Source organism: Sinohyriopsis cumingii, chromosome 5, assembly GCF_028554795.1.
Source record: "Sinohyriopsis cumingii isolate HCF-2022 chromosome 5, ASM2855479v2, whole genome shotgun sequence".
NCBI lineage: Eukaryota > Metazoa > Mollusca > Bivalvia > Unionida > Unionidae > Sinohyriopsis > Sinohyriopsis cumingii.
The window spans coordinates 101,678,938-101,695,436 of record NC_142965.1 but is presented as its reverse complement, the minus strand read 5'-3'; the positions used below and the strand labels follow the sequence as shown (position 1 = coordinate 101,695,436).

At 34.4% G+C, this 16,499-nt stretch overlaps 1 protein-coding gene across 1 annotated transcript in view; it reads left to right on the top strand.

The window, feature by feature from the left end:
* Positions 1-530: 530 nt before the first annotated feature.
* The window catches only part of LOC149799890 (DCN1-like protein 1), a 31,086-nt gene continuing 15,117 nt past the window's right edge, over positions 531-16,499 (top strand). The window contains exons 1-6 of the mRNA XM_089959338.1: positions 531-748; positions 873-1,086; positions 3,633-3,801; positions 5,500-5,630; positions 6,252-6,334; positions 11,629-11,725. Of these exons, the coding sequence (XP_089815464.1) occupies positions 746-748; positions 873-1,086; positions 3,633-3,801; positions 5,500-5,630; positions 6,252-6,334; positions 11,629-11,725 (697 nt within the window). The 5' untranslated portion in view covers positions 531-745. The remainder of the gene's footprint in view (positions 749-872; positions 1,087-3,632; positions 3,802-5,499; positions 5,631-6,251; positions 6,335-11,628; positions 11,726-16,499) is intronic.

Sequence of the window (16,499 nt, the reverse complement as noted above, 5' to 3'; positions counted from 1 at the left end):
CTGTAATACTCGTTTACACACAAATACACCTCATGACAAATCAAAACAAAGCATAAGTTTAATAAACATAGTGTATACATATTATTTCAAATAGTGGATTCCTAATTTGTAGCAAATAACAGATTTTCCGTTATCACAATTTATGCATACAATTACATTACACACAATCAAATACACTGAGAATTAAATAACTGCTAGCTTTATATCTTCATCGCTTATTTTGAATTTTCAAAGAGTACTCCTTTCTCCTGAAAACAGTAATACTGTTCAACAACAAAATTATTATTATTAATATTAATATTAGTTGCATTATTAATGTTATTGTTATTATTATTATTATTATTATTATAAATCAATATTATGTTCAGACAGTTTTCATCATAATGATATGTGGGAAATTTAATGACTACGATATAAAACTGTTGTAATTCCAGATCGAATGAAAAAATATGACGAAAATGCTCTCTTTAATTTCCGTGTCGGATCTGTTTTTAAACATCTAGTATTATTCTGTACCAGTTGAAATCTAGGTTCACTTCCGGAATTTGTTGTTGAGAAGCTTTTCAGTGTTTGACATTTCTACGTCGATTTTTGACTTGAGGCATTGCAAAGAACTAAAGTATTCAACATTTCATGTCTCTTAAACCATTGAATTGTATAATTCAAAAACAAAGTAACACTTTCGCAACTATCTTGGGGTCACAGCGCATGCGTGAGATAGTTGACCTTTAGAGAACAGTAGAGAATGGTAAGCTGTAGACTGAAAGATTGCTATGTCAATTCTCAAAAATAAATAGATCGTCGTTTCCATTTATTAAAATATAATCTATGATCCTATCATAAGTCTATCATGTTTATTGTTTCTTTTCCAGCATAAGTTGAAAAGTTCACAAAGGGACAAAGTACGGCAGTTTATTGCCTTCACTCAGACTGGAGAGAAAAGCGCTATCCAGTGTTTAAGCGCTCACGACTGGAAACTTGATGTCGCAGTTGACAATTACTTTCAAAATCCGGACAAATACAACAGTGAAGGAAAAGTTTCGATAGACAAGAGGAAGATAGAAACATTATGGCAAAAATATAAGGGTAAAAAAAATGAATAGCAGTGTTTCAAAGAGATTCTGTGCACTCTTTAAGTGTTGTTGTTCAACAAGTGTTCCTCAATATGTATCCATTTAACCAAAGAGGTGTTACGTAATAAATATATTATTGTAACACTTCGCATGATATAGGTGTCACTTTTGAAATGCACTCACATTTAGAGATTACTCACACATCTCACTTCTATACCTCTGAGTTCGAGCCTCATTATGAGCATGTGATGAAGCTTGCTAGTGGCTTCTCATAGGTTTATGGTGCTTTTTGAAGTCTTTCTCCACCAAATTTACTTGCTGACATGTATGACCTATTGTGTGCATAAACCCCACAAAACCTAACCAGATTTGGCAAGCATACAGAAGCCTGAATAGCACTTCCCCCAGATCATTTCATGATGGTGCCCCAACATACTGCTCTTTCCCCTGTTTCAAGCCTTTCTTTACGTAGTGACAGGTGTTTATTATCCTAAGAGCATGCTCTTTTTTTAGTTGCAAAATGTCCTTGTTTCTCATGAATGCAGCTGCCTTATAGTGCTCCATTTTATTGCAACATTTTTTTATGATCATTAGAGGCATTATACCCGAATCTTAATCTATTCATTGTATGCACTTGTTGGACAACATTTTGACATGCAGTTAATTAGATATGATTAAAGGGACTATCGTTTCCAGCATGAAATGTCTTTGAAACCAATGTCTCAGTAGAAGTCAGTTTTCAAAACAATATGTTAATTATCAGGGTTCTCAGTGATGCCAAAATCCCAGTAAAAGCATACATATTTTTTATTACGGATGTATGAAAATTCCAACAATTGATCCCTCTGTACATCTGTTTGCCTGTCAACTTTTATTTGATCACTTTTTTCTAAGCAAGTATAAATCATTTAGAGTGTAGGCTGTGAAACAAAAGTTAAGTTATTGTAAAAGAATTAAGTGAAGGTTAATACGTTATATCTTTGCATGCAAGAAGATCATTCGTTAATTGATTGCCAATGCCTAATGGTATTTGTTATAAAAGACTCATTACATGCACATATGCTTCAATACCGCACATTGATAACCGCATCATTCTAATCAATCACATTTTAAATCCTTTATTACAGCTCTCTGGTGTTAAATTATGTAACAGAAAGGAAGTGAAACCAACAATTTAATTGAAATTCAACAAATATTTATTTCCCTAGAATGCAAAATGAAAATTCAAAAGACACAATTTCCTCTCTAATCTCTAAGTAGCGTTTTGCCCAAAAAGTCAATGAACTCATTGTAATTCCAGTAAATGATTTAAAATAAATAATTCCTCAAATTATATCTGAACACAACTGCAAATTCTGATCATAGATTTGTATGGACTGATATGAAGCAGGAACAAAAGCTTTGTTTACCTAACCTCGCTATATATACAGACTGTTACCTAACCTATGACACCAAAGAATATTCTGGACAAATTAACTAACTTGCAATATGAATATGAGAACTTATGACTTGAGTGGGAGAAGCAGTTCTTGTGGTAGATAGAAGTGGTGCAAGACTGCTTAAAAGCAAATCTTGTTATTTTTGAAAATGCAAATACTAACTTATACCAACCAGCCTTCAGCCATCACAAATTTAACCCAGATCATTTTACTGTTGAAGGTTATAATGCTACACAAAAAGACAGACAATGCCATTGATATTGAGTGCACTATAATTGTTGAAAAAAACAATTTTCAAATTTTCAAAAATGAACCTGTATACAGAGGTCACCTGTTTACAAAGGCCAGTGTTTCCTATTCACATAGGTGGCTGCTATTAACAGGATTGACTGTAAATCATTAAATTGTGTGAAATAAATATTGAATCAATATGTCAGCCAGTTAAAGCATCACATTAATTTAGAGATTTCAACTAATGAAAGCAAGAATCTCTGTTCAACATTGTCTCAAATACATTATTGTCCACAGCTCTCATCAGTTCATTCTACCAGGACATATATTTTTTTTATATTCTGAACATTAGTTACTCAGCTGCCAAATTACTGGCCATACGAATGCTTGATGTAGTACTCAGTTACTCAGATTGTTAATTTATGTTGATGATACAATAAATAGACTTTTTGTACAGACCAGAAATACATATTGCCTGTTTGACATATGGATAATGAAAACAACATGTATACATATTTTATTTGTGGCCAGTCTCTTCAAGCACATATGTTAATATAGCAAAGTATATTTCTCCTTGTAATCATTTTTTTGGTAATACTTTGGGAAGAAAAATATCTTCCTTACAAGATGGATTCTCATAACTCAGACTTAATTGTAAGATAAAACTATGCAAACTAACATTTTTATTATTGCATGCTTATACAGGTAAGTTTAGATTTCTTGATTGCATTGATGAAAAGTGTTGTTGATTTTCTTATACATATCAGATAAACGTTTTAAAAAAACACTAAACCATGTAGCATGTGTATATGATCAGGATGAAAACATACATGTATTTGCAAAATGATGCACAATATTAAAATTCACTCTGAATTCTTCATTCTTTCAGATCCCCATGAAGAGAATAAAATGACAGTAGATGGAGTAATGAAATTTCTTGAGGACTTGCACCTAAGTCCAGAGTCCCGAACTGTTCTTTTAATTGCCTGGAGATTCAAGGCAGCTACACAGTGTGAATTCACCAGGGATGAGTTTATAAATGGCATGACAGAATTGGGGTATGATGAAATAAAAGAAATGACAGCTAGATTTTTTCCTTTTATTTGAGAGGGAAAGGGGCACGTGGATTCTTAAATTTTCTTAATGAACCAAAACAATTTGTAATTAGCAATTTAGTTTCCAAAATATCAATTTAAAAGAACAAACTGTTTCAGAGTTGACTATGTCTTGTTGTTTTCTAACCTACCGTATGCACATGTTTATAAATCTCTCCAGCAGCGAGATCTGTCATCACGTAATGTGCATTAAGAGTTTAGTCTTAGGACTGGTCGGCCTGGTGTCAGGATAATGTGACTGAGTGAGACATCATGCTACATGTCTGCAGCTTGATACCCCAGTGCTAGGGTCACTATAAACTGCCAATCTGCAGACAGCATAATGATATGACTGAAAAATTGTTAAAGCTATGTTAAAAATCCAAATCACATACACACATCACACATAATGTGCCAGCAGATCTGGATCTGTGCAGTTTTTCAAAGTAATTATTGGAAAAAACAACATAGACCATGATATGTGCATTATGTGATGGCAGATTAGGGTCTGTGTTGTTTGAAATTAGACCTTGACCACTCCAATGGCTTTAGTGTTTAGAGCATCCGCCTCGGATGTGGCAGGTTGTTGGGTTTGAATCCTGACCATGTTATACCAAAGGCTTATGAAAATGGTGCTAGCACCTGTCTCACTTAGCACTCAGCATTAATAGGTTAGTGTTCGGACTAGTTAGTCAGGTGTTAGGATAATGTGACTGGGTGGGACATGATGCTACATGTCAGCAACATGATGCCCCAATGTTAGTCATCACTATCAGGTGCCACACTGCAGACGTCATAGCGATATGACTACACGCACGCACAGTTAGACCCATCTTATAAACAAGTATACACAGAATTACAGATTTTTTTAAAGTTTAATATATAAATGAGGTTTCCTGCCTTTTACTTGGTGTTCCATTGTTAAAAAACCTTGTACAAGGGACATGACTTTAGAAAACTTCATGTTCTTTGAAAAACCACTTGCAATAATTGTTTTAAAATGAAGCATAAAATTAAACCCAAGAGACATAGACAGAGAGAGCTAACAGAGTTTTAGGTTGGTCAGTGTTGGCACTAATGATCACCAGAATTTCCAAAAGCAATAAAATATTTCAGACGGTAATTCAGGGATTTAGAAATGATATGCAAGTCAGGTTGAACTTGCTTCAAAATAAGGTAGCAAAATATCGCAACTAAAGTATTAAAAAATCTATTAAACCAGAATATGGGATATTTTAAGGAAGTTGCATTATATATATTTTTTTAAAGTATAGAACTCTTATCTTCTAGTTATTTTCATCTAGAACATACTTGCTGTTATGACCTTAGATTTGGTATAAATCTGTATTTCCCAAAATGGAAAAATTGAATAAAATATACAAAAATTAAAAAGCCTGAAGTTGGGGAAGAAAAGGGGTAACATTTGTTCATATAATTAATGAATAGCCGACATTGATGATTTACAATTTCACATGTCAAGTGCTTTGATACATGTTTCTATTTTGGACAGATGGGGTTTGTTTTGTAAAGGTTTAAATATTTTACCTACATTGTGATATTTTAAATGCTACTTAGATGTCACTAATTTGTGACTGAGGGTAGTTTCATATTTACTGTGACATCACTTGTATTATACATTCATTCATTTTCCTTTTTCTTTAGATGTGACAGTGTAGAAAAACTGAAGGCAAGGTGTCCATCTCTAGAACAAGAAATCAGAGATCCAGCAAAATTTAAGGATTTTTATCAGTTTACTTTTAATTATGCGAAAAATCCAGGACAAAAAGGTTTAGGTAAGATGATTTATGTGCTACAAAAAAATTATAATTGCAGATGGTAAAAAATTAAATATTATTAGTTTGTATTTTTTCATGATCAGATGTACAGTTTGTTATTCATAATACTTTTTTATTACAGCCATTGATCAGACTGATTTAAATGCATATTCTTTGTGAATTGGGGTAAAAGTGACATGCAGAATGTAGATTGTCATGCAGTTTTGTCTTCGGTCACAATTGAAATATGAAATGGATCTTGTATGCTTGGATTCATTTGATAAAAGGAAGCCTTATAAACATTCCTTTCAGAAAATACCACCACAGTGAGGGTTAGTGAAAATTTGACTGCCATATAAGTGGACTTGCATGAAATTTGAATTCACGGTATGATAGTTGTTATGTATGTTGGAATATGAGACGTGTAACTCTGTATGCTTCAGTAAAACATTAGATGTTAGGAGTGCATACATGATAATTATTCTTATAGAATCCATTAATGCAATAAATGAACAAATAATTTAAAGAAAGAATTTTATAAAAATCTTTAAACACTTGTACTTAAAGCCTGTTGGGATTGTCCCAGTCGTGTATAAGAATGTATTTTTGTCATGAATGTTTTACTATAATTTTTTTCAGATCTCGATATGGCAATAGCATACTGGAATATAGTGCTAGCAGGGAAATTCAAATTTTTGAAATTGTGGAGCCAGTTTTTGCAGGTGAGAAAATCATTGCTCACCAATTTTACAACGAGACTTCTCAAACCTATCCCTCTGTAGCCTCACCTCTTCTACGTACAGGTTTTATCAAGGCTGTTATAAGAACTTGATGCAAGCTTTTAAATTTGCTTGCTCATTCTGGCGAAAGGATGGCGGGATTGGCCATCAAAATGTGATTGTCACTTCCCCCCCCCCATGATATATTTTGTATATGCAATTGAAAGTTATTGAAGTTAAACTGCTGTACAAAATGCTTAGTAGTTCTTTATGTTAGATTTAACAGTTTTATAAATGGAATCAGTGGTATAGATATGGCTTAGACCTTCACTCCATTTATTTGATCAGGCAAATGGCATGTAAAATTTGTCTGTTCAAATAGAGGTTTCAGCTGTCCTGGGCAATGCAACAACTGTTACAGTATTTTATCTACCCATGCATCATGCATCAGATACGCAAACTTTTATGATTTGACGCACAAAATTGACACACGTCAGTGCATAGCTGCCAACCCTCACGAATTTGGTGTGAATTTCACGACTTTTTCAGCGATTCACGAATTCACGCCGTAAGACAAAAATTCACGAATTTTCCGATCCTCAATTATTTTAAATCTTTAATAAAATAACCGATTTCCCGTTAAGCGCTAGTCGTGATATTCGCAGTTGCTGAAACGGTCCGGTACCGCTGGTCACGATATTAGTAGATCTACAGCCGATTAGTACAGTTGGCCCAGTTGCAAGCATTTTAGCCTATTTTAATCTATATGTATAAGAGTAGTTTTACAAATGCTTTTGAGAGAAACTAGGGCCTAACTGGAAATTTGCTCCGCACATGCGTCAAAACACCGATTCGAGTTAACGTTCAGCATCGCATGTAAGATTTTGAAAATGTCTTCCCCGCCAAGGAAAAAGAAATGTATTACTCAAAAAGTGAAGTTTAATTTGGAATATATCAAAAATTGGCCGTGCATTCTGCCATTAAACATTGATATTCATTCATGCTTTTTGCACTCAGTGTGCCATCGCAGAGACGATGTGAGGAAGAATGTCGGTTGCAAAAAACACGTAGAAGTTGGGAAAATTAAGAATTCGCAGATTTCATCTCTGGAATATTTTAAACCATTGGTGGAAGACCCGCAGGCTACCAACGCTTAAGCATTATTTGTGAGTTTTCTTGTGTCGAACACAATCTACCTTTATCAACTGGAGACCATGCTAAACATTTGTTCTGACATATGTTCCCGGACTCGAAAATCGCTTCCAAATTTTCCTGTGGAAGAACCAAAAATGCTGCAGCTCCTGTGCATTCCTCACAGCAACAGTGACAGCGAAAGAGTATTTTCTTTAGTGAGGAAAAATAAGACAGACTTTAAGGCCTCCTTAGCTGCAGAAAATTTGTCAGCAATTTTAGTCCCCAAGATCAACCAGCAGGCAAGAAGTCGGAACTGTTTAGAAAACAAATTTACGATCAAGCAGTTGAGGAAGTTCAAGTCTGCCACAGTATCATGTCTTGGTAAATAAATAGTTCTGCATATATGTAGTGTTTTGTTTTTATTTTGCGAACTTGATATAGTGTAGTATTGACAGTCGGAGTAGTCAGAGTGGACGGAGTTATTGTCATGGTATTATTCACGAATTCGTGTCCAAATTCACGACTTTTTATCCCTATTTTCACTAATTGTGAGCCTGGAAGGTTGGCAGCTATGGTCAGTGTTGTTTCTCTGATTGACTCAAAACAAAGGTTAGGTCTAATTACTTTAATGGCTAGATCACAACTCTCCCAAACAGAGAAAACGTGTACACGTCAGTTTCTTACGTTAATGTTATCATAAGACACAGGGTTATTACAGAGTGTAGAGCCTGGAGTTTACGTAACATTGTTATGTTATGTGACCTGAAACTGTAAGATCATTTGTAGAAACAGGATGTTAGAACTGTATATTACCACACCAAAGAAAGAGTAAGAAAATAAACACATGGTTTTAAAGTGATTTGCACAAGAAACTATTGTTGTATTCTCACCCTTGTCATGCAGTGAAACAACAAATTTCTGTTCGCTCAATTGTATGCCTTGCGTTGTTTTTAATCTGAGTTTCCTCTGACCCTTGCCACCCCATTTTTGATATTTGGACATTTATGTTGGAGTGTAGGGTCAGAGTCTATTCCCTATCGAAAAGTTGGGATTTCGCCGACACCATTTGGTCTTGGCATGGGGTAGCCACCTACTAGGCGGCCCAGCAAACTAAAACAACCTTTCATTGAGATATATCTGCATGAAATTGATAGGAATATGATACATTTTCTCAAAAATTGTGAGGATGGCATTCATTATGTCTTTAATCCTCTGACAGACGTCGTTGCTGAAATTTGACCTGGATCTGGCCATTTGCATTCAGAGTCACATGACTATACAAATCTTGTAACCTACATGTGCTGTATTGCATTATCATTGCAGAGTTCCAGTTCAGTATCATTCATCAAAAGTTACACATGTAGACTACTTGGATTGTGAGTGTTGAATATAAATAATTTGTTAGCATATTTTGCATTTGTATTCTGGTTCTTTATGGATTTTACCCTTTGTGACAAGAATTTTCAGCAGCTCCAGAACCGTGTTAGTAGTAGAAATTTATCTTTTTTCATATGTGCTTTAATTCTGGCATGCAATATATAGATTGCACTTTTTACACCCAGATTACAATTTTTTGCGACTCATAATAGCAATGCTTTATACTTCATGGGGGGTTGGCATATATGAGGGGATAAACATTATTTGTTTATTTGACCAACTGTTTTTAAATTTTGTCATGCTCACAAACTTTGTTTATTCTTCAGACCACATGATCCAACACGGCATTGCTGCTACATGCTGTGATTCATGTTTTCATAGTCATTGCCTGTTGTTTTGCTTAGTAATGTAGTTATTTTTTGTGACTTATTTACATTTTCAGTTAATTTATTAAATTTGTTTGTTGTTCTTGTTTCCTGAACAAACATGATGATGAAATGTCATAAGTGTCAGAAATTCAATGCAAATGCAGCCACGCATGATACGTGCCTCACCTACATTCACTGTACTTTGTCATTGATATGCAGTGTATGCACCATGTGATTGGAAGATATCTTATCGACTGTGTGTCAAGAAGAAAGCAAAATGGGTCACCTACTGTCAAGTAGTCCTGTGATGTCAAGACCTCTGATGAGGAGGACAAGGTACCATTGTTCCATCCAGTAAAATATGTATTCTGGGTAATTTGAAGGCTTTCTGTTCAGAAAGACTAGTACCATTGACATTTTCATCACTCTGGTACAAATGCACTCAGATGTTTATCACAGTGAATTTCTGGTCTTAAACAAAAATTATGTGACTGTCAATATATCTGGCCCAATTTTCTACAAAATTGATAGAAATATATCTCCTGCAACAGTGTAGCACATAATTGTAGCTGAAGTGGGCTTAATTTCAAAGTCAGTGCTTTAGCTGAATTTGCCTATGAAAAGTTTGTCGGCAAGAAGAGTTCAGTAATCATTTTTTGGCCAGATCACAATCACATGACCATTGGCTAAATTGCTTTCAAGTTAATGAGAGCGGGTTGTATTTCATGTAGGGAATAAAGCTTATCTTCCTTCAAAAGATACCCAGGATATATGTTGGATGCTCAACGTTCCCTGTTTCTATGACCTATTTTCTTACCGCTCTGGTGGCCTGGTGGTTTGAGCATCTGCCTCGGATGCGGGAGGTTGTGGGTTTGATCCCTGGCCGAGTCATACCAAAGACTTACAAAAATGATACTAACAGCTACCTCGCTTGGCGCTCAGCATGAAGAGGTTTGTGTTAGGACTGGTCGGCTAGGTGTCAGGATAATGTGAGTGGGTGGTACATCATGATACATGTCTGTGACATAATGCCATAGTGCTAGAAATCACTATAAACTGCCACACTGCAGACATAGCGATATGACTGAAAAATTGTTAAAGCTACATTAAAAATCCAAATCACACACACACACCTATTTTCTTAATGCTAGTATAATTAGGGACTTATTTGAAGGAAAAGGCAGAATGTTAGGTTCATTATGGTGTGCAGAAATACTTAAACGATCACTGAAAAAATCCTCCCCGCCTTACGAGCATCCTCATTATTAGTCAGCTCTAAACTAGTGACACCAGATGGCAAGAGTTACTGCCCTTTGTCAATATGATATAGACAGATTTTGTCTTTTTTCAGAGGCTGGATTTGGAAGATTGCATGCTTATATTCCTAACATTAATGTAATCATGTACATGTTCTAGGAGAAACATAATTTACTTTAAAATTTGAATTTTTTTCTGGTAAGTTTCAGAGCCTGAGCTGTGTAATTAGAAAGACTTTGTATAAAATTTACTATCACGAGTTCTTTCTGTGTTGGTCCGCTAACAAATTCAGTCACTAATTATTCACTTATTCCTTTTTTGGTGTTATTGAATATTCAAGAGGAGAGATGGTTGAACAAGGTGTTATCCTTGTCCTGCCTAGGTTTGTGCCCTCATTGTGAATTTTAATGCATATAATTTTGTGAGAAACTAATAAAATCTCCATAGATTAATTAGTCATGGTTTAAAATTATGTATAACTCCAAATTCTTTGCAAGCTGCTAATTTTTAGATATGTAAGAATATGTCCATCTCAATAAGTACGTCCATTGCACATGTCCCCGAAATAAAGGCCATGTGATGTTAGATCGGAATGTGACAATTAAGCCAAGGTATAGGAATCTATCCTTTATGACCCTGTATTTTTAATATTTGCATCTGTAATATATTTCACTTTTTCAAATTCATATGATGACAAAAAAAAATCAAAGAAAGAAAATGCAAGATACATTTTTACTTTTGTTTTCTCATTCTTTTTTAATGAAAATTTCATACTTCAAGATATAGCAATTTTTATTAAAAAAATTATGCTATTTCAAAACAGAATTTTTCCTCATATATTAAAATGTTTCAGTGAAATATTTCATACTATATAAATGTTCTGTTTTTATATTTTTAAAAATGATAAAAATGATGCATTTGTAGTAACTAATTTTTTACATTGACTGTACCATCTCAGAAATTCCTGTTATTGATATCCTGCTAATTGTAAGGTAAAAAAATCAAACATGTGAATGATGGCCCTGGCTTGAACAGCTAACATCCGTAACAGGGCCACAATTTGTGACAAATATGTCATTAGTTAAATTGGACATTTCAGTGTTTTCTTTCACTTATACTTGAACTTTACGTTATGTTTGATATATTATTTTTTATTTTTAGGAGCACCACAAACGATCTATTCCCAAGGATACATGGAACCTTCTGTTAGATTTTTGCAACATGATTAATGAAGATATGGCAAATTATGATGAGGAAGGTAATAAAAAAGTAACAGTCCTTTTTGGGCTTGTTCTTTTTTTGTTTTTTTAAACAGAAATAACGTTACTCCAGCCCTGACCTTCATTTGTGTTTTATTGTCTTGTTGGCATAAAACTAAATTATGTCAGTCTGGTGTGTATATGGAAGAATGGATAGATTCTAATGACTGTTCATAAATATTAATTTGGCAGCTATATATTTTTTTGAAATTTGATGTACCACCGTTATGGGAGGCATAAAAAGTGTCACAAATAGAAAACTTTCATATACCTAGATATTAAATAGCGATAGAAGACTACACTGGTCCTATGTTCAAATGGATGTTTCCTGATTCCAAAGTTGTGGAAAATATGCATATGCAAGAACAAAATTATTCATTAATGTTAGGTGTTTAGCAGAAGATACTTCACTTAAAATTGCAAAAGCCATGAAAATTGGGCTGTTAGTGTTGCAACAGACAGGAGTAGTGATTATGATGACAAAACATTGTACCCAGTCTGTGTAAGAGACTTTGACAATGAAAAGGGCAAAGTCAGAGTGCTATTCTTTAATTACCAGAATTAACAGTAGATTCCACTGGAGAAAAACAATTTTTTATTTGCTTGATAATGCTTTGAATAAATATATGTTGGCAGAACTGTATGGAGTTTTCAGCTGATGCTGCATCAGTGATGACTGGAATTCATAAAGGAGTTGCATACTGTATTTTGAAAAATGTCTTCATCATTGTTCATATCAGGTTGTCTCTGTCATATGATGCACCATGCTGCAGGAAAGGCTGCTGATAAATTAGGAGGAGAACTCCTGAAGTATCAAGTTGGCACTCTACCTGACAATGTACTTCATGGGGATATAGTTGATTTTCTTCATCTTATTTCCCAGCTAAAAGACACAGTAACTGGAAGATATAAATTTCTTCTTCTTTGTCAGATGATGAAAGGAATATTGATTCTTTACCATTCTAATGCTGACTGTGAGAGATTGTTTAGCATTGTTAACAAAAGTAAAACTGAATTTAGATCAAGGCTCTGCAATAACCCAGCACTTAGTGCTCTACTGGTGTGCAAATCATTTATAGTCTCAGCTGGTACAAAGTGTTTTGAAATGCAATATGAGAGTCTGTTGCTTTTTAAAACTCAGTGTTATATATGAAAACTTGAAGCAGTAATTGATGTTAAAAGATCAGAGGGGTAAATAAATCATTTTGTACATATGCACATTGAATTGTTATCATGTTATATTTGGATTACTCTTTCTCTGCTTGGTTTACTCTTTTTGTCCACTTAGATTACACTTTTTTCTCACCAGGGGTTGGCATGTATGCTTTCTAGGTGCCAAGGCCAAGGTTGCATCCCATGGAGAATTCCAGTGTTTTATTTTTCCATTGCCAGTAGTTAGGTGCTGTTTATATCGACAACCATTCACCACTCTGGTGGCTTAAGTAGTTAGAGCGTATGCCTCAGATGCGTGAGGTCAGGGGTTTGAACCCTGGCTGAGTCATACCGAAGACTTATAAAAATGGTCCAACTCAAAATACACCCACACTCATTTATTGACAGTGTAGTAATGCTAAGGACACAGCTGATTGTGGTAAACATGTTACTCTTTAGTTCTGTATTATACTCCAGTAAACTTGACATGGATTTATTAATGTGGATAGTAAGGGAGGAATCTCAAACCTATAAGGTCTTACAGAAAAGTACATGAAATCAACCACCATTTTAGCCTTTAAAATCTAGTACACCTGTTTAGGACAGTAGTGATTACAGCTTGACTCTCAAAATGCCTATTTATTGCAAAACATTTCCAATAAATTTACAAAATGTTGAGCTTGGCTAATGCAAAATTGAAAACCTTACTGCATAATCCAAATGAATCACTGCAGAGTTTCAACTAAATCTTTAATACAGCTACTAGGTAACATGAATCACTGCAGAGGTTCAACTAAATCTTTAATACAGCTTCTAGGTAACATGAATCACTGCAGAGGTTCAACTAAATCTTTAATACAGCTACTAGGTAACATGAATCACTGCAGAGGTTCAACTAAATCTTTAATACAGCTACTAGGTAACATGAATCACTGCAGAGGTTCAACTAAATCTTTAATACAGCTACTAGGTAACATGAGTCACTGCAGAGGTTCCACTAAATCTTTAATACAGCTACTAGGTAACATGAATCACTGCAGAGTTTCAACTAAATCTTTAATACAACTACTAGGTAACATGAATCAGTGCAGAGTTTCAACTAAATCTTTAATACAGCCACTAGGTAACATGAATCAGTGCCGAGTTTCAACTCAATCTTTAATACAGCCACTAGGTAAGATGAATCACTGAAGAAGTTCAACTAAATCTTTAATACTGTCACTAGGTAACATGAATCACTGCAGAAGTTCAACTAAATCTTTAATACTAGGTAACATGAATACAATCTGCTGATTACATAAGATTCATAAAGACCTGAGATGCTATCATGACATTTTTTCATAGAGAAATCTGGACTTTTAGGACATTACTTATTAGATACCTCTGGGACATTTGTCAAAAAGCCCAGCATTTAATACAAATCATGGCAGATTTAGAAAGAGATCAGATGGTCTTACTCAGCATTTGCAGGACTTTATTAAAATCTAACGATTACTGTGGCTCAGTTGTGTATGAACAAGCTTGTAAATCATGACTGCATTTGCTTCATCAGTTCACAGACTTGTTTCTTGGAATATTTCAAGCTTTTCTTTCAGAAGCCATTTTGTTGAGGCAAATGAGTCATCATTCTATCTCAGGTCAGTAAAACTGGCACATCAAACTATTCTCTAATGCATCTAATTTGATATGTGACTTCGTATTAAGGCCTAGATAACAAACCCTGTATGTTCCAAACCCAATAAACACTTAACTTTTTGGCCATTGCATCCACCTGACCTAAAAGTAGCAAGACATCAAATACCGCAAATTTCTGTTTTTCAGAATCACCACCATGGTTATCAAAACTGGCAAAATAATATTTGATCTTTGCCAATTTGAAAAATTCCAAACCAGTCCTTTCATTTTTCAGAGTAAATTCAATAAAATCAGAGCCTTCTGTCATGGCCATACATTACTGCATACAGATGGTTCAGTAGATTGATACCTGGTTGGAGCTGCCATGGCAGCATCTTCGTATGCTTATCGAATCAAAGCTCCATTTAAATTTCCACCATACTAAAATTTTGAAGTTAATTTGGAGAAAGAAAAAAAACAGATGTCATTGTCATTCAGGATTACCTTTTGACAATGAAACAAGCAAAACCTTAAATATGATAACACATTACTATCCCAGAAATATGATTTGCCAATACATTCTGGAAGAAGTATTCTTTAGTGTGATCAATGCAGTCACATTGGTATTAAAGGTAATAAAAGGGCTGATAAAACAGCCAAAGCTGCCCAGTTCCCAGTCCAATTAATCTTAGTAGCCTGTCAGATCGAATATTGCATATACTGTTAAGGTGTTTTCATTAGAAACTGTTCTGAATGCCATTTTTCACTTTTCATAAATGTGAAAGAAGTAGTTTCATTGGATAATCAGAATTTCAGAACATTACCTTTATTGGTGTCCATAAGATCTTTTATATTGGGAGGATTCAAATCAGATCACAGTACATGTACTTAGAAACCTTGTAGAAAACTCTGCAGATGTTGCAAGGTTTTCCTTTGAAGTTAGTCTTCTGCTACAAATTTTACATCAAAGCAATATGGGCATATCTTTACACAGCCAAAGTAAATGATTTCAAAGCAATATGGGCATATCTTTACACAGCCAAAGTAAATGATTTCAAAGCAATATGGGCATGTCTTTACACAGCCAAAGTAAATAATTTCAAAGCAATATGGGCATGTCTTTACACAGCCAAAGTAAATAATTTCAAAGCAATATGGGCATGTCTTTACATAGCCAAAGTAAATAATTTCAAAGCAATATGGGCATGTCTTTACACAGCCAAAGTAAATAATTTCAAAGCAATATGGGCATGTCTTTACACAGCCAAAGTAAATAATTTCAATGCAATATGGGCATGTCTTTACACAGCCAAAGTAAATAATTTCAAAGCAATATGGGCATGTCTTTACACAGCCAAAGTAAATAATTTCAAAGCAATATGGGCATGTCTTTACACAGCCAGAGTAAATAATTTCAAAGCAATATGGGCATGTCTTTACACAGCCAAAGTAAATGATTTCAAAGCAATATGGGCATGTCTTTACACAGCCAAAGTAAATGATTTCAATGCAATATGGGCATGTCTTTACACAGCCAAAGTAAATAATTTCAAAGTAATATGGGCATGTCTTTACACAGCCAAAGTAAATGATTTCAAAGCAATATGGACATGTCTTTACACAGCCAAAGTAAATGAATTCAAAGCAATATTGGCATGTCTTTACACAGCAAAAGTAAATAATTTCAGTTATTCGTAAGGTCAGTAATTATCCTGAATTTGGTGGTGGGATTTTTCTGAAAACTTGGAAGATGTCTTAAACCGTCATGCCTTGTACTATGAAGAGGTAAGAAAAAAGCACCTCCACCATAATGATCAGATTTAATATTGAGAACACAAATTGTTTATTTTGATTGGTGACATTTGGGTAAATGCTTATGATGGCAGACTCTTGTCACTGACAGATAGCAAGAATATTGTTAGTCTTCATTTGAACATTTAAGAGAAATTTTGTTATGACTGTGAACTGAGATTGCATTTGTATGACATGTATGAAACAGTTTGGATA